Source organism: Coptis chinensis, chromosome 8 (assembly GCF_015680905.1).
Source record: "Coptis chinensis isolate HL-2020 chromosome 8, ASM1568090v1, whole genome shotgun sequence".
Taxonomy (NCBI): Eukaryota; Viridiplantae; Streptophyta; class Magnoliopsida; order Ranunculales; family Ranunculaceae; genus Coptis; species Coptis chinensis.
Genome location: NC_141463.1, coordinates 9651578 through 9673841, shown reverse-complemented (window position 1 = coordinate 9673841; position 22264 = coordinate 9651578). Strand labels below are relative to the sequence as shown.

Sequence of the window (22264 nt, the reverse complement as noted above, 5' to 3'; positions counted from 1 at the left end):
TTCTTAACCAGCAAGTTTCCTTAGCAGTGATGTTTCTTAGCCAACAAATTTTATTAGCAAAAAAGCTTTTGGACAGTCAAACAAGCTGAGAGAAGCCAGCTGATTTCAAGCTTCACCAATCACAATATCGCCAATAGGTTGACGAGATAAACACACAAATAAATTATAGAAACCGAAAGGCTTTCAGAACATATGAATGCCCTGCAGAGAAATGATTATATAGCTTCAGTAAGACTCTATCTTGTAAAATAGTTAATTACTCATTTTTGAAATAAGAATACACATACCTCTAAGCTTATCAATTTTAAGTCCAAATCCGAGGGGCGATGCGTACCATACAATGTAAATTTTCTAGAGAATTTGCTCTCTCGTCTGTGGACTCCAGAGAGCTTCCAAAAAAATTTAAATAATTCAAATTAAATAAAGAAATGAAGTTTTTAGAAAAATGAACAAACTTGGTTGTATAAAGAAGCTTGAGATAAAGAGTAACTATTCTTGGTCTTGGTCAACAATACTGTTTGACATTTTTATTTTTCGCGCCTTTCTGGGGTGAAGTGTGAGATGGAAGAGTGTTTTGAGAGTGTGAAATTTTTCTAATTTGCGCCTGCTGCTGCGTAAATTAGCAGATGAAGAAGTCAATTGTTCCATTGACCAAAGTCCTTGGTTTAAAATATTTTTCTTCCACTAGCTGTCATTTATCTATCTAATAAAAAGCAATGGTGTGGGCCGGGAACCCCATCTTCATATGGTTTGTCTTTTTTTCTTTTAAGTTATGGCCAAGAAAATAAGCCAATCCCAAATAGTATGCTTCTTTACGCTCTAACACTCGGATCTACTGGATCTTCATTCCTTATATTCTTGAAGCAAAACAGTTTATGCCCTATTCTTCTTCCTGCCGCCGTCACTCTCTCACCAACTGCTGAGCACCAACCACCAGTAGCCTGCCTCCACAGCCAATGCCTTCAAAATGTCTTTTTCAGCAACAGAAGAAAACCAAGCACACTCTATAATCCAGCAAGAGTGGGCTCAAATTGTTATTCTATTTGGGTATGCTTATTTTTACTTTACAGTAAGCAAGAAACATATATATTATTCTTAGGATATTATTAAGAAAGAAGGAAAGTCATTGTACTTCTTAGGATATTATTAACTGCACTGGTATCTTTGTAGCTTCTGACAATGGTTCTTAGGATATTATTCCCTTGTTTAGTTTGATGTGTGGGGGAAGAGGTTAGTCGACCTATTCTTTTGCCGTTTGAGGTGATATGAAGTTACCCAAGAGAGTGATATTGGTCTGGAAAAGGTTTTTGGCCGCAATTTATTATTTTTTTTTCCAACGTCTTACTTGAAAATGATGTAGAGAAGGTTCTTGGACTTTCTTGTTGCCCTTAAATGGAATTTTAATTCTTGAGAAATTTGGTGACCTTGGGTTTAGGAAGGTTAATGGCTCTCCCAGATACTGGCTTTTGAGAGGCAAGTTGGTCATGATGCTGTGGACTTTTGAATAGAGGTCTGTGGTAAAAACTGCTTCAAATATGAAGTACTAAGCCAGTCCGCACCTGCTCTCCTAACTTCCTAGATAATAGGATAGCAAATTAGGAGTGGACGTGGATTTTGTGGAAAATCTTTATATTGCTAAGGAAGGGATACTATGGGATTATGGTTGGTTTTTGAGAGGGGCCTCAGAATATTCAACTTGACCCAGAAAAATGCTGAGAAACAAGAACAACATTAGAACTCTGACGAGATGTGTTACCTTTACTTGTTGAGCACGTACAATGGATGGGTTATTGGTTTGTCAAGTTTCAATGTTCTGAACAATGTCAGGGACTCAAGGTGTCTCTCTAGAAAATTCCATGTGTTTGCTAACTCAGTTCTCCAAATGTAGTATGTAATTATGTATTCTCCTAACAACCATAGCCATGTGTTGAAATGTCTGTTTCTAGCATCTGAAAAGGTCACATTAATGATTGTAAATAAGAAAACTTCGAAAGTAAAGTCGATCTGCTTGTTTCGCCATGAAATAGAGTTTGAATATGCTACTTGCCGTACTTCTATATAAATTTTCCACAAAAGTGAAAGAGGAGGTCTAGCGTAGATGTCCCTTCAACTGCCTCTGCTGCTATCTCTTGTAAGAATATCTGTCTCTGGATAAATCAGTGTTCCATTATGTGTGTGCTCATATTGTACAAAGTATTAGTCTCAGGCGGATTTGCCTCATGTTCTCCCTTCCTTTTCCTGTCTGGAAAAGAGATATGGTTTGGAGTTCTATATTGAAATAACTAGGCTTCTCTTGAAAGATTTTCTCATCCCCTGAAGTGGGTGGTCTTCTGGTAGATATCTCATTCTTTGAACTTTTGGGGCTTAGAGAGATTTAATTATATTTTCTTTAATTTCTACTAACTATTTTGTTTGGTGGGACCTGACAATAGGGGATTTTCTTGAAGACCTCAAGTTTGACAAGTGAAATAAACCAAGCAGCTCTTATGCTAGGTCTCTTACCAACCTCCTCTTGCAAGTACTTTTATGAGCTCATGTGTTAAGTGTTAACTCTTGGTTAGTGTTTTATTCTTAGTGTTGATGTGTTTATATACACTTTTACTTTTATATACACTTTTATATACATGGGAGAGATTGTCGTAGGATTTTATGGTTATTGCTGATGTGGTTGAAAAGGGCTACTGTCTTTTTCCTTCAAATGGATCGGATGGGTCTCTTTTTTTTTTTTTTTTTTTTTTCAATCTCCCTTTTGAAAAGGTTTCGCCAGCTTAGATCTCTTGGTTCCATTTTCCGTTGAAGGTTAATATCTCTTATGTTTTTCATTTTTGTTTTGGTGTCTGGTTAGGTTAGGGGCGGGGATGGGGAAGGCGACCTCCACTACCCCACTACTTTTATATATGTGGCATGGACCAAAATATCGTCGATATATATCGGTATTTTGGTACACCGATATCGATATTTCCGATATATATCTACCAAATATAGAACCTTTTTTTCCCGATACATATCGGAATTTACGATATAAAACTTTACACCATTTTTTATGATATATATCGTTTGATTTTTTGACCATTTTTTAATATAAATCCGATATTTTCAATATATTTCTAATATTTCCGATATATCCGATATTTCTGATATTTTAACTAGTTTTGGACTAAGGACCAAAATATTGCCGATATATCCGATATATCGCTGATATATATCGGTATTTTGGTACACCAATATTGATATTTTCGATATATATCCACCGAATATGGGACCTTTTTTTCCCGATATATATCGGAATTTTCGATATAAAACTTAATATTGCCGATATAATCGGTATATCCGATATTTATGATATATTTCGATTGACTTTTTTACCAATTTTTAATATAAATCTGATATTTCCAATATATTTTGATATTATATTTCTGATATTTTAAATAGTTTGGCCTGGTCACCAAAAAAATGGATATATCCGATATATCTGATATATATCGGTTTTTGGGTACACCGATATATTCATCGATATCGATATTTTGAGCCTTGGTTTGGAGTGGTCACAAAAAAAATGGATATATCTAATATATTCGATATATATATCGGTCGGTTTTAGGTACATAGATATATTAACCGATATCGATATTTTGGTCCTTGATATATGTGGTCCTTTTCGGCTTTTAGGCTCCTCCCACTTACAATGTTGACTTGTACAAGATTCAAAAATCACCAAGATTTTTAGAGAAACTTCTATCCTTAATAAATCGTGAGGGATATTGGATTTGTCTTCCACACTCTTCTTTGGGGGTCCACCTTCTTTTTAAATTCGAACAAATGGCAGTGATTTTTTGTCTAGCTTGAAGATTGGATTGACTTTTGAGTATAGTAATCAAAGTTCTACTATGTGTATGCTGAAATATTAAAGGCAATGTTAAATATGTATGTATCCCTTATAGAGTTGACTTCCAATTAATAATTATTCGGAAAATATTCTTTAACGTAATGTGTGATTATTTTGTTTTCCTAATTTATTTTGTTTTATCAAACTTGTTCAACCCTTTGTAGTTTGGGACTTCAGCTCATTATACTCACCGGTTCTCCAAAAAGTCTCATGGGCGCATAGGAGCTAGAGTTGGAAAGTAAGCAAGGAAACCTTTTAGAACCTTTAAACTGTCAACATTTATGTTAGTTCTCCTAAAGTTTGAAATGTATTTTTTTTGTCTTTGGTTAAAAAAAAATGAAACTTTGAGTTGGAGAAAAGCAAAATAAAAGCGGATGACACCACGAATAGTGTCCGTGTGTAGTTATATGTTTTTAGTACTCAATTTAGTAATTATTTTAAATGTGTTAATTCTATTGTTTTAAAATATAGGGGGTTAGATATCCTTCAATTAATCTAAGTAAAACTCTTTCTTTCTTATGGAGGGAAAATTTTCCACCAGAAGTGATGTGACAGTTGAAATTTAAAAGCAGGAGAGAAACTTACATGGGATGTTGATGGATTTTTTCTGAAAAATTTGCAGGGCTTAAGCCCAAGTGCCAACTAGCCTACATTAATTGAGCTTACAACCGGTGGAGTCAGTGCTTTCATTATATAAGTTAAGAAGCTTACCCTGTGGAGGAATGTGGGAGTGGGTTTGGATAGGGGACCCATGATAATTTACTCTACTCTTTGGGGGTGTCTCATGGTGGAGACATAGGTGTTAACACTATTCGATTGCAATATAAGAGATGATGGTTATGAACAAGAAAATTCTTTTTCGTTTATCTATGATTGTTAGGATAGAACATGTACTAATCAATTTCTTGATTTAGTGTGTTTTAAGTTGCTTTTAGGTTTTGATTAAGGCTCTTTGCTTTGTCTTTTTAGGCACCATTTTTTTGTTGCAGATTTTCCTCTCAATGGTATGTTATCCCTACCCATCCTTTTTTATGTTTGTTTCTACAAATTTTATTGAGTATCTAGCTATTTCTATTTGTTTCTACAATTATCCCATAGATAAGGGTAAGCGTCCAATGGACCCTTATAAGGACCCTTGCAAGAAAAACAATAATTATGTTCCAGTTCAAGATGGACTCTACCTTGACCACCTACTCCTCCTCGACGACTGCTCACTCCGGGTATTACAATCAACAATATCGTTATTGATAACTTCTATTAACATATTTTGAGTTACCCAAATTATATTAATACTCTTATTGGTTTTACATCATGTTTTTGAACTCTCTTTCAAATATTTATAGCTTCTACTTAACCAATTCTTGACAAAGGAAAATGCCCTATAGACTCCTTTAAGGAACCTTCAAACCAAAACAAACATGTCTTTGTTGCCCCCAAGATAGGCTCAATCTTCAACGCCTCTTGGCTTCCGTATTTCTTGCTTGCATTGTCTTATGCTAAGTTGCATTGCCTTATTTATTTTTCTACTTTATTTGCTTATGTATATTGCATTGTCTTATTTCTTCTTTTACTTTATAAAAAAATACCATCGGATAGTGTTCCTCTATCTCATCTCCCGCCATCCGGTTCTCACGTAAGATGAGCTTTAATTAAAATGTAATGCCACTAATACTAACTGCCATATTTGCTATTCGGTTGATTATACTTATAATTAGGTGCAGATAACAAATAGAATACTAGGACAGCGTGCTCGAAGGGAAAGAGAAAGGAGCACTAAACTAATTGGCAGCTCAAACTTCACCATCCAAGGTGCACAAGTAGTCACACGTCATGCATGTCATTGACCACCAACTAATGGGTTCAACATTGAATGGCTCTCCTTCACTTCCACAGACTCCACTTCAAACACTTCTCCCGCCATCCGGTTCTCATGTAAGATGAGCTTTAATTAAAATAATATTATGATTGTTCATGCATTGTCCAAAAGGTGTTTTTGTACACTATAATTGTAGTAAATTCACTACTATTTAATAACTTCCATTTAATGCTGCTTATATGTATAATATTTACCCACTAAGCGTGTTGCATGTGGTCATCCATCTATTCATTTATAATTTGCCTTTGAGTCTTGATCACTTATTACCTTTCACTACTTTCTTTATATCTTTACATTTCGCGTTTTCTAATTTTAATACTAATTGCCATCTTTGCTATTATCCATGCATTCCTCTTTCTCCCAATCTATTAGGTTGATTATACTTATAATTAGGTGCGGATAACAAATAGAATACTAGGGACGGTGCTCAAAGGGAAAGAGAAAGGAGCACTAAACTAATTGGCAAAGACAAACTTCACCATCTAAGGTGCACAAGGTTCAACATTGAATGGTTCTCATTCACTTCCACAAACTCCACTTCAAGGCCGACAAGCATCAAACACATAATAGTCCGGTTACACCTCATGCAACACCATACCAGGCGTCTTTCTTCTTGAGTCTCTTCGGAATCTCTATCATTCCTTAATCCCGTAAGGCTATTTACACTCCAGAAGAGCGTGTCACATCAAGTACCCATCGATTCATCCGGATCAAAACAACACGTGAGTACTTCTTAGCGGTTTTCCTTAATCAAAATCTATATATAACTCACTGTGCAAGTTTCATTTGCGAGTACATGTATCTCTTACGCTTCCCTCATCCTTACCTCATGCAATTCCACATTCAACCAATGAGAACTTTGTACCAATACCGTCTCACCAAAATGCAAGGTTAGTACATGGTTTATTACATCTTTCTCTTGGTTCTTTGTGGTTTGGTTACCATAAGATCCTCCTAACATCACAAGTTTCTTCACAAGACGCAAGAAGCTGCGGGGTCTTCTACCTCATCTTTTGTCCATCCAATATCACATTCGACAAATCACGACTTCGCATCATCATCAACTAACCGAAATTCGCGGTATACTTCTTCACACTTATTGAAATTGGAATACCAAAAAAATGGCACCTTTGTCTAAATATATACAATTATTTGTCAACCATTTGGGGATCCTGCACAATATTGTGAGGAGGTTCACAATAATGGTTTTGACCGTCCAATTTCTGCTAATAATGTTGACATAAGTGATGATGAAGATGAAGTTGACAATATTGTTTCTAACCATCGATTGAACAAGGAAGACATTCCTTGGGGAGAATGGATGTTGGTCCATCCATTTTGTAGTGCACTCCATTGGATGGATGAGCGACTAAAAGATTCATCATTATCACGCCCTCGATTCCGGGACTTGTTGTTTTGCAAGGAAAGTCAAATTGCCTCCCTTCGGCCATTACCTCCGATACTTAAAGCTTTATATGATGGAAATGATCGCAAGTCAAAGTCATTTCGAAGTACATGAGACAATACAACCAAGCTTTTCGCATTTACGAGCCTTGGAGGAAATAAAGCGTGTCTTTCTTGGACGAGGTCCAAGGCGCTTTTACTATACATGGTCGATTCGTCATAGAACTGGATCTCTAATTCGACATTGGTGGCCAACAACTTACTCTCGACTTTACATATATGATCAGTCTTTGCATTGGATATCACGTCAACCGTAATCCCCATTTGAACACGGATGTTACGAAGATAATTCATGCAACTATGCTCCGGTATAATTGCTTCTCGCTACTTTTCGCCACGATCACGATGTTCTTAGATCCGCCTCTCTTCAACATGGTGAGAACTTCAATGTACCTTATTTGCATTCTGGTGCTACTAGAGATGACGTCGTTACAACTTGCCAACCCTTGGATGAGATTGTTTGTCATTTTACGGGGATGGCGGTGGCGGAATAATATGAGGGATATTGTGATATATCTTAAAGGAGGGCAAGAATTCATGCGGATCGATGAATGTCATCCAAATTTTACTTGCCTTTGCATTATGTGCTAATGTTTCTTTACGGAAAGCTTGGGTGGTCACGATATGAAGCGTTCAAATACTAATGACCGATTGACACGGATGGATTTCTACTCTTATCGGATATTTGAATGCGGAGAATATTCCGCAATCTTCTGCGGGCACAAACCGCTGTTTCAAGAGTTTTTGGTGGATGGATGGGCGTGGTGAACAAAACAAAATGAGATATTATAGATTCTGACAAGACAAGTTTCGGGTTGAACTTTATTAAGGTATCATCGATGTTGCGGTGAAGCTTTTCGACCAAACCAGTTGGAAGGCGAGTGGTCTTACCATCATCTTTGTCGGCGACCACTAGACATATGTTCAAAATTTTTCGAGGATTCAATGGCCATCACCGCGTTACAATAAGCATCGATATATTTCTCACAATGACCGCAAATCCTTGACCGGGACGAAGTTGTTGAGGCATTGTCTCGAGCACCAAATCGCAACTCATCGACCGGAGGTCGTGGCGATAATCTTTGAACTAAAGCGAAGGGCCTTGATGAAGGAAATTAAAAAGAAAGGTGTGCTTGGTAATCTTGGCGTTGCACATGTCTACACCATTGAGTTCGTAAACGCGGGTTGCCCCATATGCATGCACTTATATATCTTCGACATTAGACAAGATTCGTATACACTTTCAAGTTGATCGCGATTGTAGTAATGCGAGTTTTCGATCCGTAAAACCGAACCGGAGTTATTTTAGACCGCCCTCACATGTATGGTTTATGGTCCATGTGGACTAAATAATCCTAACTCCGCGTGCATGGTAAATGGTAGATGAAGCATCACTATCCTGGACTTTTGCGGATGCTACCACCATGGATAAAGATGGATATCCTATCTACCATCGTCGTGACAATGGTAGATCATATATTAATGAGGGGCATACGGTTGATAGCGGGGATGTTGTTCCTTATAATCCTTATCTTTCTAAGATGTTCAACCGCCATATTAATGTCGAAGTTTGTCTTTGGGATCCGTTGTGTTAAATACATTCACAAGTATATATTTAAAGGGCATGACATGACAACAATAGTGTTGAATGAGTTGGATGAGATCCAACAATACTTGGATCGCGAGATACATTGGCCCACCGAGGCGGTTTGGAGATTGTTAAGTTTCCATCTACATGAGGAGATTCCCACGGTTAAGGCGCTTGGCACTTCATCTCCTGGAATGCACCGTAGTTTATAAAGCCGATGAACCAATACATGATATACTATCAAAGGCGGAGCACCAAAAGTCAACTTTGATTGCCTTCTTTGATTGTTGTGCATCGATTTTAAGAGCAAGAAGCCCTCACTTATCAAGAGTTCCCGAATACTATGTCGGAACAAACAATCGCCAGATCCTAATTCGGTGGAGGCGATTTTACCTCACGCTTACTTCTTAATTTGTAAAAGGACCTCAATCATTTGATGATCCGAAAGGATTGGTAATGGTCCTCCCCTTCCAACTTTTAAAGATGCATGTGTTGCCGTGGACTTCTAGAAGATGATAGCAAATGGGTGCAATGTCTACGGGGAAGCTTCATCATGCGGTGGATATCATCTTCGCCGACTATTTTGTGTTATTCTCGCGAGTGCAATCCTTTGCAACCCCAAACATTGTGGAATGATTTTTGGGAAAATATATGTGATGACCTTCCACATAAGCTTCGCACAATGTTCAACATTTTGAGAACCTACCCTTTGAAGTGCAAGATTATGGTTTATTTCTCTTAAATGAGATTTTGATAGAGTCGAGGTAAATCAGCGGCTAATTTCCCTCTAATCTGCATTTACATTAACTACAAGATGGAACTTAGTTGTTGCAAACCCGACTCATATGGGACCGGTGACAATTTCGGTTTGATCTTCAAAATGCAAAAGCACATGACAAGCGGGGTTCTCCTAAATGCAGAGCAACGCTTTTCATATCAAACGTTGATAGATTCCGTTTCCCAAAATCTAGGGAAACTCTTCTTTTGAATGGAGCGGCAGGAACAAGCAAAACTTTTTGTTTACAACACAATCACGCCGCATGTCGTCTTTGAGGGCATATTGTTATTATGGTCGCTTCATCCGGAATAGCTTCATTACTATATCGGGTGGCGGTCGTCTTCTTTCGCTCGACCTTTCGCGATCCCACTAGATATTCTTGATACCTCTGTTTGTGGGTTTAGTAAGAATTCAATACATGCCGAATTATTGAGGGAAGCTAAACTTATTATTTGGGATGAAGTCCCAATGCAAAATAAGTTTTGTGTGGAGGCGATTGATCGCGACACGCCGGGATACCGACAATAATAAACCTTTTGGTGGAATAATAGTTGTACTTGGTGGTGGTGAAAGTCAATGCCTTCCAGTTATACCCAAAGGGGTTCGAGAACAGACAGGCGTGCTTCCTTGCGGTCTTCCTTCCTCCGGAGTCACATTCATGTTCTAACTCTTGCCCAAAACATGCGATTGGAAAATGGAAACTCTGCAAATATCAAGTTCGCAAAATTTCTTAATGGAGGTACCAAAGCGTGTATTTTTTCTTTGTACTATTTTGCTTAATATTGATATTCATTTACATCATTCTTTGTACTATTTTTATTAGGTACTAATATTCATTACTATTTTCTGGTTAATTAGATAGGAAGTGACCAAGCGAGGCGGTTGAACTACCATCAACAATTCATCGATGTGCAAATCTTCGGGATCTCATTTCTACTACATATCCTCGGCTAAATCAACCTACCACGGTTACACCGAATATTTAAGCGAAGCACAATTATCGCACTTGAATGATGATGTCAATGATATTAATGGGAGCTTTAAATATGTTGGGGAAAGTACTCTCTTTCTAGCTGCAGACAAGATGGTGAGACGAGGATGCAACGAATCCAATCCAATATTAATCAATACCCAAATGAGTACCTAAACTCACTTGATCCGGTGGTCTACCACCGTTTTCGTCTCAACCTAAAAGTTGGTTGTCTATAATGTTGTTCTGCCGAAATATTGCTCCCAAAGATGGATTATGCAATGGAACCCGATTGATGGTGGTCCATTGTCGACCTCACATTCTTTTCGCAAGAATTTTGGACAAAGTGAAAAGCGGGTAATCATGCATTTATTCCAAGAATATCTTTGTCACCGCGTCTTCGATTTTCCTTTTCATATGACAAGAAGGCGGTTTCATGCGTGTTGCTTATGCAATGACTATAAATAAGTCACAAGGACAATCGGTGAAGTATGTTGGGATTGACCTTCGCCTTTGAAGTTTTCAGCCACGGTCAATTATATGTCGCGACTATCAAGGTGCACTTCTTCGGAATTTAATCGGTATTCTCCTCCCTCCAAATTAGGAAAGTCACACCCCAAACTTTGTTTACCCGAAGTCTTACTATAATCCGTAAGTTCTTTTCATTTATAGTCGCGTGTTGAGTAGTTACTCATTGAATTTATAGTCATCAAATTGATACATTTGTATTTGCTCTTACTTGGTTAATTTGCTTCGTTCAAATTATGTAGGTTTTTTGCGAATTGGTGTGTAATTACATTTTGTCATTATTAGTTGAAGAACTTTTTGCGAACCTTGGTTAGTTTTTTCCCCTAATTTCTTCTTTTTGATCTTACAACACTGAATATATAGTTCTATACAAATCTATTTCAATTCCTACTAAATGGTGACGCCTACGTTTATATGGTATTTATTTGAAGCGAGGAAATTTCAATTCTCATATCTTCAAACTTAGTGATCTCTCACTGATTCTCGGGTATGTTCCTTTTCATTTTTTCATTTTTCCTTCCCCGGTCTTTTCTACTTATTGTGTTGTTTAATTTTTTCATCCGTGAGCGTGGTGATGGGACCTTGGCCAATCACTATAACTTAGTGATCTCTGTTGATTCTCAAGTCAAGTGAAACGGGTAACATCTCTTCTCTTATAACTCAATCTCTTTGATTTTCCATGTAAAGATTGATTCGTTTTTAAAATCGTTTAGCCAGAGATGAATTATTTGTTTTCTTCTATGTAAAGGTTTAGTCTGAGCTTCTTCTGGTGTTGTTACATGTATTTATTTGCTTATTTATTAAGGGTTCTATTTTTTGGTTTTGGGTTTGTCGAAAATTATTAATTTTGATTGATTTGAGCTTTGATTTGGTTCTGCTGCTTTTATAGGTATTTTAGTGCAGGTAGCATTTCGGTGGCTATTGTTTGTTCTTTGATTTATTAGTGTTGTTACAGAAAGTCGCGTTTATGGAACTACCCCAATGGAAACTTTAGGAAATATGGTATATGTATACATTGTAAATATCATTTGTTAAGGGTGTAGACGTTTTGATAGTTATGGGACTCGAATGTATGTATTTTACTTGTGTTTTCGGTAATGACTTTGTACGAGGTGCTTTGATGATCTAGCATTAGTCGAGACATTCAAATACTTTGGCATACTAAGGCTAACTCCAATGGTTTGGTGCACCAAAACACCAAACCACAATAGCACAGTAGATACAGTTAGTGGGATAGCGAAATCAAATCCAATGGTTTATTTTTCCAGCCGCCAGTGACAATGGCGTCCAACACAAAATATTAAATATCGGCTAATACACATGGTTTATGTTAGTACACGTGTTATCAGGACAAACGTATTCATTCAATAATGTTAAATGTACACATTAGACACTAGAAGTGCGAGAAGTAGATCGTTTAACAAACCTATTTAATTTGCAATCATGCAGAAGCTATAGAAAGTTGCGCTTAACCAATCATCTATTTTTTTTCGTAACCAATCTAATAATATAAAGTTTGATGTCTCTGTCATTTAACAACAATGATATGAGACTTGATTGGATCAAGCTTTTCTATTTTTATCTACAAGTTATACCTCAAGTTGTACACTTATACGTGTGTGCATGATTGTTTATTGAGGTCATCGATCAAAATTAGCAATCAATAGAGTTATTAGTTTGGAAATGAGTTAGATTCTACATTGGTGTGAATTATGTACGCCATTGTGAGTGGCGTGTAAGTTATTATTTAAATTAAATCACATTCCTAACCGCCACTGGCTACGGCGTGCAGACTAATTTGGATTTTTTTGATTGCCCGCCATTGGCAATGGCGTACAGAGCATACGCTATAACGTTAAAATTGACTGCAAAAATAGAGAAATTTATAAAGATAGCGTTGGCGGTATAACGTTTTAACGTACCATTGGATCATATTTTACGTTAAATTTGGTGTTTTGCCGCACCATTGGAGTTAGCCTAAGTCATAATGTTGAAGTGCTCTCATTTTTGTAAGCCAATTATTTGGCTGCTCTGTCATCTGTCGAGACGGTTAAGTAGCTGGATTAACCAATGAGAAATATATGATTGTGATTTTCAGGTTATGACAGGTTTATATTAATGAAATGTCAAAAATACAGAAGAGATACTACCAAAATTTTATTATAAAAACCACGTGTCACTACCAGTATAATAGAATCAAAACGGGGGAGGGGGGTGTGTTCAAGTTTAGGCTGCTTCTACAAAATTAGTGTCGCAAGCGAGTCTATCAGTGTCGTACGGCACGGGCATACCCTAGTTTTTAAATATGGAAGGCGCGGTTATTCTTTGATTGCTTCACAGCCTTAGAGTTGTTGAGAGAGAAAATTGTTCAAAAGTAAAACGAGTAGCCGACATAAGGACATAATTTCATGGTGTGGCCGTGTGGGTCTGTTAAAGACTCAGAAGTCTCCATTGACCACCAACTTCATCCATTTCTGTGACGCACGTAGCAGCGAAATGAGCGGTGGAAAATTTTCTCCATTGTTTCTCCATTTATTTATATTTGTGCGATGTCTTTCTCTCATTCTTATAACAAAAAATTTATCATCACCCCTTCACTACGATATGGCTGAAGTAGTTGTCTCCCCCATTGTTGATTTCATCCTTCCCAAATTAACTTCTCTGATTGGCACGGACTCTCGTCTACCCAATGATCTGAAGAAGGACTTGAAGAAACTCTCCAAAACTTTTTCTATAATTCGACTTGTCCTTGATGACGCAGAGAAGAAACAAATTAAAGACAAGTCGATTAGGAGTTGGCTAAGAATGCTCAAGGATGCTGCTTACGAAGCTGAAGATATCATAGATGATTGCGCATTGGAATTTCATTGCCCGGAGTCAGAGGTTGGCGAGAATCTAGTAAGTAACTCCATCACAACTTTTTCCATTCGTGACAATATACGAGAACGAATTAAAGAGTTTAAAGAAAATTTTGATGAAATTGCTGCTGAGAGACACTTTTTTCTTTTGAGTCCTGGAGTTGAAGATTTTGTTCAAGACCGAGAGACTAGCTCTTTTCTAACTGTGCCACAAATTTATGGGAGAGTTGAGGACCGAGAAAGTATCGTGGGGATACTGCAAGACAATGCGCGCAGTCAGAATTGTCTTTCCATCTGTCCCATACTTGGAATTGGTGGTTTAGGGAAGACTACCCTTGCTCAATTGATCTATAATGATGAGTGGGTTTATGGTTATTTCCACACAAAAATTTGGATTTGTGTCTCTGATGATTTCAGTCTCAAAAGAGTTACAAAAATGATGATAGATTCTCTCTCTCCAGAAGCCTGTTATCTTGCCGACTTAGATCCTATGCAGGACTACCTCAGGAAATTATTAAAGAACAATAAGTTTTTGCTGGTATTGGATGATGTATGGGACCATGATCGGGAGAAGTGGAATAAAATAATTCATCTTCTCACATGTGGAGATAAAGGAAGTTCAGTCATTGTAACAACTCGTCTCCCGACAGTGGTAGAATCTATACGTTTCCAAACATTTGTAGACTCTACCACATGCATCATTAATCCAACACATGAACTCAGTTTTCTACCAAAGCATGATTGTTGGCTTCTATTCAAGCAATATGCGTTTGGTATGGAGAACGATGAGATCACTCCAAACTTGAGAAAAATGGGTGAGGAGATTATAAGCAAGTGTGGAGGTGTACCACTTGCTGTAAAGGCACTAGGAAGCTTGTTACACTCCAGAAATGATGAATTTTGGAGATGTGTAAGAGACAGCGAAATTTGGACTCTTCAAGAACATGGGGAGAATACCATCTTACCTGCATTGAGATTGAGTTACAACCATTTGCCTCCAATTTGGAGGCAGTGTTTTGCATTTTGCTCCATATATCCAAAAGATTATACGATGGAGAAGGAAAAATTGATCCATCAATGGATGGCAAATGGTTTTATCCAATCTAGTGGAGGGATAGAGGTGGAAGACGGTGGCGAAGTTTTCAACGAGTTAATGAGGCGCTCTTTCTTCCTGCAAGGCATGGATGAAGATGTAACTTTGCCAAAAAACATTACGAAGTTTAAGATGCACGATCTCATGCACGATCTTGCATGCTCAGTTATGGTCAATGATTGTTTGTCTGTGAAAATTGGTGAGATAAGAGATGTCCCTCAGAAGGCAAGACATGTATCGGTGACATATGATTCGGCACCATCGCAAGCAACTCTGAACACAATTTTTAAATCCCAATCATTCTGCCGCACAATCCTTTTCCAGCACTGTGCAACCAGTTCCCTTCTAGAGCTCTTTGTATCGAGGCTTTCACAACTTGAGTACTTAAGAGTGTTAGATCTCAGCAATTTATGGACCTTAAGTAGTCTACCACCTATTTTTGGTCGTTTAAAACACTTGAGGTATCTCAACCTCAGTAACATGAACATTGCATCATTACCCAAATCCGTCTGTAACCTAAGAAACTTGCAGATTCTAGTGCTAAGCTACAACTTAAAATTAACAACTTTACCACAATCAATTGGAAACTTGAAGCAGTTGAGGTGCCTTGATCTTTATCAAGTTGGAATCAGGGTTTTACCTGAATCTATTTGCTGCCTAACAAATTTACAGACCCTTAACCTACAGAAATGTTGCAATCTTAAAATGTTGCCGAAGAATTTGAGCAAAATGAGGAAGCTCAGAAAACTAGTGATTGGCACTGACAATTACATTGGCATTAGCTATGAGAATCCAAAGTTGACTCACATGCCATTGGGAATTGGTGAATTGACTTGCCTCAAGCAGTTAAGTACGTTTGTGGTAAGTCAACTTAGTGACTCTGCTGGTATCCAGGAGTTGGAAAAGCTAGACCTTCTTGAAGGAGAATTAACCATAAATGGGATTCAGAATGTGCTTGATTCAAGGGATGCTTACAAAGCCAGCTTAAGGAGTAAGGAGAACCTTTTATATCTATGCCTACGGTGGCCGGTTGGTGGGTCTGACGTTGAAATTGAATGCAACAACAGCAAAGAGGTGTTAGAAGCACTCCAGCCTCACCCGAACATCCAAGTGTTGTGTATTAAAGGCTACCCAGGTGCGAAGTTGCCTGGTTGGGTAGGGTCTTCTACCGCACTCCCAAAACTGACTCGACTCGGACTTTATGACATGCCTAACGTGGAAGGATGGTCTTCAGAATGTCTGCTACTCCCTTCTTGCCTCCAAAGTTTGGCTCTTTATAATTGCCCCAAATTGAAATTACCCACGCCGCTGCCGTCTTCTATTACATATTTATCTGTGGGGAAGGGCAACGATTCTTCACTGAAGTCGGTGGAAAAACTACACAATCTTTCTGACCTTCGGATTACGGGATTTGATGAAGTGGAAACTCTTCCAGAAGCACCTCTACGAAACCTTACGCGTCTGCAACAATTGCAGATCTACCATTGCGACAAACTGAAAAGGCTTCCTACGGAACTTGAAAACCTTTCGACAATTACGAAATTGTTTATTTATGGATGTGGAGGTTTGGAATCTCTGACAGAGGGATTACGAAACCTGACTTCTCTCGAGAGATTGCGGATTGCTAATTGTGGGAGTCTAAAATCTCTATCTGAATCATCGCTGCAACATCTAACTGCCCTCCAGAAGTTGGATATTTGGAATTGTCCAGAATTGGAAATCATGTCGGTGGATTTTCAGCACCTCATTTCCCTTCAATATTTATGGTTGCGTTGGTTGCCTCAGTTGACGTCTTTACCAGAGGAAATACAGCATGCCCGTAGACTTCAAACTCTTGAAATTGACGATTGCGAGAATTTGAGAAATTTACCAGAGTGGCTGCTAGAGCTTCCAGCACTAACTTCGCTTCGTGTCATCAAATGTCATCCAGAGCTACATAGAAGATGCGAGGACTGGAACCGGATTCCCCTCCTTCGAGTCGAGAATCGTGTTGAATTATGAAACCATCAACACCAATGATTAGGGTAAGTTACTTATCTCATTCTCTACAGAATTTTCTAAACTTTCATTAACCGCATTCTCTTGACTTTATTGTTAATTTTGTTAGGAATCAATCCTGGGAGTATGCATGTTCTAATAATAACAGTTAATTTTAACCACATTCGTATATGTTTTATCTTTTTTGTTGGTTAATACTGATAGTTTCATATTGTTTCTTCACATAAATGGCTACTTGACTTAGATTTTACATTCTTTTTCTTTTTCTTTTTCTTTTTGCAATTTTAATCTATATCTGAGGAGGAATACGTGTGATATGATCCTTTAGTCCTATGGTTTTGCTCTCCCCTGTTTTTTGTTTGAATGCTCCTTAGTTCTACTCTAGTTACATGTACAGGGGTGATGTACTTCGTGTTTGTGTGCCGATGTTACATAGGTTCTCATATTGGTTGTGTTTTTACTCTTTCTCTTTACACCACACATTATATTTACGTTTCACTGATTCTCTATATGAGCATGTTGATATGTCCATCCATCTCACGGATTTGCTCTATAGTCATATCAGATAATTCGCCAAAGTATAAAACCATTTGGAAGCCTTTTTTATGTAGTGAAAACTTTGTTTTGCCAACTTCACGTATAAAACTCAGAGGTGGAAATAATCTTTGTTCTTTTTAGATAATTAGTTGGAAATAAATAATCAGACAATATTCATATGTGAAAGTTGAAAAGCTAGCAGTGGAGCCCAACTGATGAAGTATGACTATTTTTCTTTAGAAGTGAACTAAAGAATCTTGACAAGCAAGAAGCACAAGTGCACTCAAAATACTCGCGAGCTTATTTGTAAGACACTATATATGTGCATCTATAAGGTAAACCATTAATTGAAGTTATGTAAGACACTATGTAAATGATGGTTTGTTGCATGGGGTCCCTAGCTCTAAATCCATTTGTTTGCAGTCTTCATTGTTTGTAGAGATACATTCATACATCGACATCCACATTTCAAAATGCAGTGAAATAAAAACTTACCTGAAAATATGTACATAACCAGACACTGAAGTTACAGTCCATATGAACATGATTCGTCATGGCATCGTGTGTTTATTGATTATCACATTGTGGTAATTTTGAAGCAAAAATTACCTATCGGTGGTGATGACAGGTAGCTAACTGATTGTAACTTCTGTGCAGGTTTTTGTCCGAAGTTGTACATCGGAAACCTTGTCACGTACCAAAGTGCAGCCCTTGCCCAACCTGATCTGCATTTTTCTTAGTTTTTCTTCATGAAGATTGGTGATATTCAAAGGTGTTACTCTTTTTCATAGTGTTTTGCTTCATATTTACAGTTTACACTACTTTTCACTTTGTCGTACTGCCAATGGAAATATGGTAGACATGCATGCCAATGTTATTACTAAGCAGTAAGCATAACATCTACCTCCAAATTCCTTCAGGAAATGATGCATGCATGCATCCCTACTTCATCAAATCATCCATTTCAGATATCCGATTGCTCATCTGAAGGGAACCCTGGGAATGCAGGTTGGGAAGCATTACTTAGTAAAAACAACCATTTCTTGAATCAACCAATGATTTTGAAGGCATGGCAAACACAGAGAAGTTGATGAACCAAATAATGGAACTAAAATTGACATCAAAATCACTCCTACGCCAATCCCAAAAATGCTCCAAAGAAGAAAAGTCCGAAAAACTCAAAGTCAAAAAAGCCATAGAAAAAGGAAACATGGACAGGGCAAGAATCTACGCCGAAAACTCAATCCACAAACGCAACAAACAGATGAATACTATATCCAAATCCATGGGGTCAATTGTGAACTCGTTGGAATCTTCACTTACTACTGGTAATTTTCAGAAGATGTCGGAGACTATGGACCAGTTTGAGAAGCAGTTTGTTAATATGGAAGTACAAGCTGAGTTTATGGAGAGTTTGATGACGGGGAGTACTTTGTTGAGTACTCCAGAAGGGGATGTTAATAGTTTGATGCAACAGGTGGCAGATGATTATGGGTTGGAAGTTTCTGTTGGGCTTCCTCAAGCTGCGGGTCATGCTATTGCGGTGGCGTCTAAGAGTAATGAGAAGGTTGATGAAGATGATCTTTCGAGGCGATTGGCTGAGCTTAAGGCCAGAGGGTAAGGGTTTATAATGTTAGTGTTTATGTATTATTTAGATTTCCATTGCTCCATTTGGTTTTAGGTTTCTGTTTGTGGAACAAAGGAGTTTGTTTTTACTACTATCTTAAACTTAATGTGTTGCTATCTACGTGGGATGACTGTTATGATATCTAATGTGTTGTTTGGAGTATATAATGGAAACTTGATTGATTTGTACAACTATGTGAACTTGCTCTTTTTTTGTTGTGTTGGTAAGTGCTTGAGTAATGTTGTGCATGATATAATTCTTGAGGTCGTTGGTGTACTTGTGAGTTCTGGTTGCATTTGGAGCCTCCGTGGCCGATGCCATGACTTGGAGTATGATACAAACCATGACATTACCACATCGGAGCCTCTTCATTCCTGATGTTTATACTCTGTTAAATTTTGCTTTATACGAAGCACAGACGATAGGGTAAGAGTTTTGCATTCACATGTTCTTTTAGAAAATCAATCTAGCTAGTATCTGATATCCAATGTTGGTCTAGTATTCAGCTTAGTGCTTATGTTAGCGTTGTGGTTAGTTATATGTTAAACAGTACCGTAATTATCAGCTGTGCTATGTGATTACACCACTTGGGGTTATATATTGGAATGACAAGACCCTGATGATTGAGCTGAAGAACATGATCAGGGCGTGAAGAATAGTATTAAAATTTGCAGTAAACAAACTCCTCCTTGGTTCGTTGTAAATAAGGATACCTTTCCACAATGTTTCATAAATTACAAGTACTCTTCTTTAGATATGATATCTGAGTTTCATAGATTAGATATCATAAACTGTATCTTTGTGATGCATACAGTAATGTTCTGAGTCACAAGTATAGCGTACTTAGCTACCCTGTAGGTTTAGCATTACAATTTCTATATGTTTCCCACAAGATTTTACATAGACCTTGTTCTTTTCAACTGTTGGACTCCCTAACCTATCACAATTAGTTATCTGCTCTGGTTAAATTTTGATGTTCTGGTTTCTAAGTGTATCTTTATGTGATTTGAGTTTCAATCGTAGTTCAGCATTGGGGAATCTCATTTATGGTCATATAAACATCTTCTTATGATAATAAGAAATGATTCTATCCCTACAACTGAACCAAAAAATTCATATTATTTAGTATACTTTACTGCTTGGTTGGACGTGATAACTTGAAACAGTAAAAAGACAAAAGTGAATATGTATATTACTGCACTGAAAATACTCTTTGATGGCTCTGTTTGGTTGGACTTGTTTCTTTCTCCTTGGCTCCCACTTATAGGTTTCACTGTATTCAACATTCTCGAACTTACAGCTTTGCAGGGTTCCAAATCTTTGCAAACAAAGGCATAGGAAAAGAATGAGCTTTAGGGGAAATTTTGCTCCCGAGTGGTTAGGACTTAGGAGTCGAGAGTAATTACCCATACTTAGCTGTCTGTGCAGATGGCTACGTCTTTGTGACAAGGTTCTTCGAAGAATCTTTTGCTCCTAATATGTTCTTAGAGAAAATTTAAAATTTATCTCTTCTTCGACGACTTTGGCATGCGTTTTCACATGTGGTGGTGGAGTGAAATGTTCACCAGTGTCTATAGCCTAGTCAATTTAGTACATACAGAAGGATAAGAGTTCAGCACTCACATGTCACATGTTTATTTAGAAGATCAATCTAGTATCTGATAGCCATTGCTGGCACTGAATTAAATGTAGATGAAATTGGCGGACGCAACAGTTAAACAAGATATATACTTTAAATAATTAAATCAAGAACCTTAAATGAAATTCACTCCTTTATTTCTTCTAAAAAATTCGTAAAGCATCAACTAACTGAAAAGTGAAAACACTAATCACAAGGCCCTTAATTAAAAATACGTAAACTAAAGTGTATTTAAAAAATAAGAAGATAAACTGAAGTAAAACTAAAATAGAAGACCATGGACACCTACGGGTCGTCATGGCTGGAACTATAGTGCTATTGCCATTCTGGATGACTGCAGGCTTGCAGTACCTAATATGATACTAGTATGCGAACCGTGCTTCGCACTGGTTTATCAAAAGTAGCCAGTGCAGGCGTGGATTTTACCAAAAAAATTTCCAGTGAACTACAATTTAACATACTCATTTGCAATTTAACAAAAAGTAGGCAGTTATTTTGTTGTGATAACTGGAGATTACTTTTCTTGTTCCAACTGAACTAATTTGCAGAAACCATCAAAGCAGAATATTTTAAAATACTCGAAGTGCTTCTGTTTTTATTGTGAAGCTTATCTCAAACAGTCAAACAGATAAATTACACATCAATTGAGACTTCAGAGATGTACGTGTTCAAAATAGGAAAATGTTCAGGCCTGGATGAACTAACAATTTTCCTACTGCACACTCGAGAAGAATTGCTAAAACATAGTTTACCAGAATCAACTGGAGCAACAAATAAGAAAAATATATAATTAAAGCAACTTCAACATATAACTTGAGTGTATTTTCGTATGTCGTCTCGCACTCCTTCGTTTACGTCATGATTCTATTGATGAGAAGCCTTATGAATTCAATCAATCCTGCAGTAAGAATAATTTTAAATCTCATAATTAGTTATTATTTCAATATTTTATTTCCAAGTATTAGAGAATGAGTATGTTACCTGAATTTCTACACATTGTTTTTTGGCATTTGGTTCTTCATCCTCTTGTTTGATGATTTTGATGCCCCTGTTTTTAAGATAGGTTAGTAGTAGAGCCGAAACATTAGCTATGACTATTCTTGGGGGTATGAAAGGAAGCTAAAGTTCCACAACTTGCTTAGGCAATAAAGCGCAATGATAAAATTTTAACAATGCATTATAAGCAACAATAAAATTTGTACTTACCTTTTCAATTTTGTCTATTTTTGAGACGGTTAATGAGCTATCTTTTCCATTTTCACAGTTGTACTTTGTTATTCTAACTTCAAATTCATATTCCTTGCCAATTGGTTTTTCTAATATTTCAGAAACCAAGTCGAAGCCATTTTCCTGCATAAAATATTTTAATATCATCGTGCGAGATTTTTTGTAAATAAATGTAATTTTAAAGAGTTAAAGCTA

The 22264-nt window shown here is 37.3% G+C and overlaps 1 protein-coding gene, 3 long non-coding RNA genes and 1 pseudogene across 6 annotated transcripts; 4 read left to right on the top strand and 1 right to left on the bottom strand.

The window, feature by feature from the left end:
• Positions 1-788: 788 nt before the first annotated feature.
• On the top strand, positions 789-4275 carry LOC147479815 (uncharacterized). The gene is made up of 3 exons (XR_015205093.1): positions 789-1047; positions 2433-2493; positions 4051-4275. It is a non-coding gene; the product is annotated as an uncharacterized LOC147479815 (long non-coding RNA).
• A 7383-nt stretch (positions 4276-11658) lies between these two features.
• Positions 11659-12216, top strand: LOC147479814 (uncharacterized). The gene is made up of 2 exons (XR_015205802.1): positions 11659-11728; positions 11980-12216. It is a non-coding gene; the product is annotated as an uncharacterized LOC147479814 (long non-coding RNA).
• A 1355-nt stretch (positions 12217-13571) lies between these two features.
• LOC147479812 (disease resistance protein RGA2-like) lies at positions 13572-19394 on the top strand. 2 transcript variants are annotated; one of them, XM_086577635.1, is made up of 3 exons: positions 13572-13988; positions 14102-17065; positions 18234-19394. In XM_086577635.1, exons 1-2 carry the CDS (start codon positions 13936-13938, stop codon positions 17040-17042), a joined length of 2994 nt encoding a protein of 997 aa, XP_086433761.1. In that variant the 5' UTR covers positions 13572-13935; the 3' UTR covers positions 17043-17065; positions 18234-19394. The 2 variants fall into 2 exon arrangements, with proteins under 2 accessions (XP_086433761.1, XP_086433760.1); XM_086577634.1 differs by having other exon boundaries at positions 13573-17065.
• On the top strand, positions 18646-19394 carry LOC147479813 (ESCRT-related protein CHMP1B pseudogene; annotated as a pseudogene). The gene has a single exon (XR_015204706.1). The product of XR_015204706.1 is annotated as an ESCRT-related protein CHMP1B pseudogene (transcript).
• Positions 19395-21391: 1997 nt separating this feature from the next.
• Positions 21392-21890, bottom strand: LOC147479811 (uncharacterized). The gene is made up of 2 exons (XR_015206136.1): positions 21824-21890; positions 21392-21740 (listed from the first exon to the last, which is right to left on the bottom strand). It is a non-coding gene; the product is annotated as an uncharacterized LOC147479811 (long non-coding RNA).
• Positions 21891-22264: the final 374 nt, after the last annotated feature.

Excerpts from the sequence above, each read along its gene's own strand:
- LOC147479812 (XM_086577634.1), top strand. The coding sequence starts at position 13,587 with ATGAGCGGTGGAAAATTTTCTCCATTGTTTCTCCATTTATTTATATTT.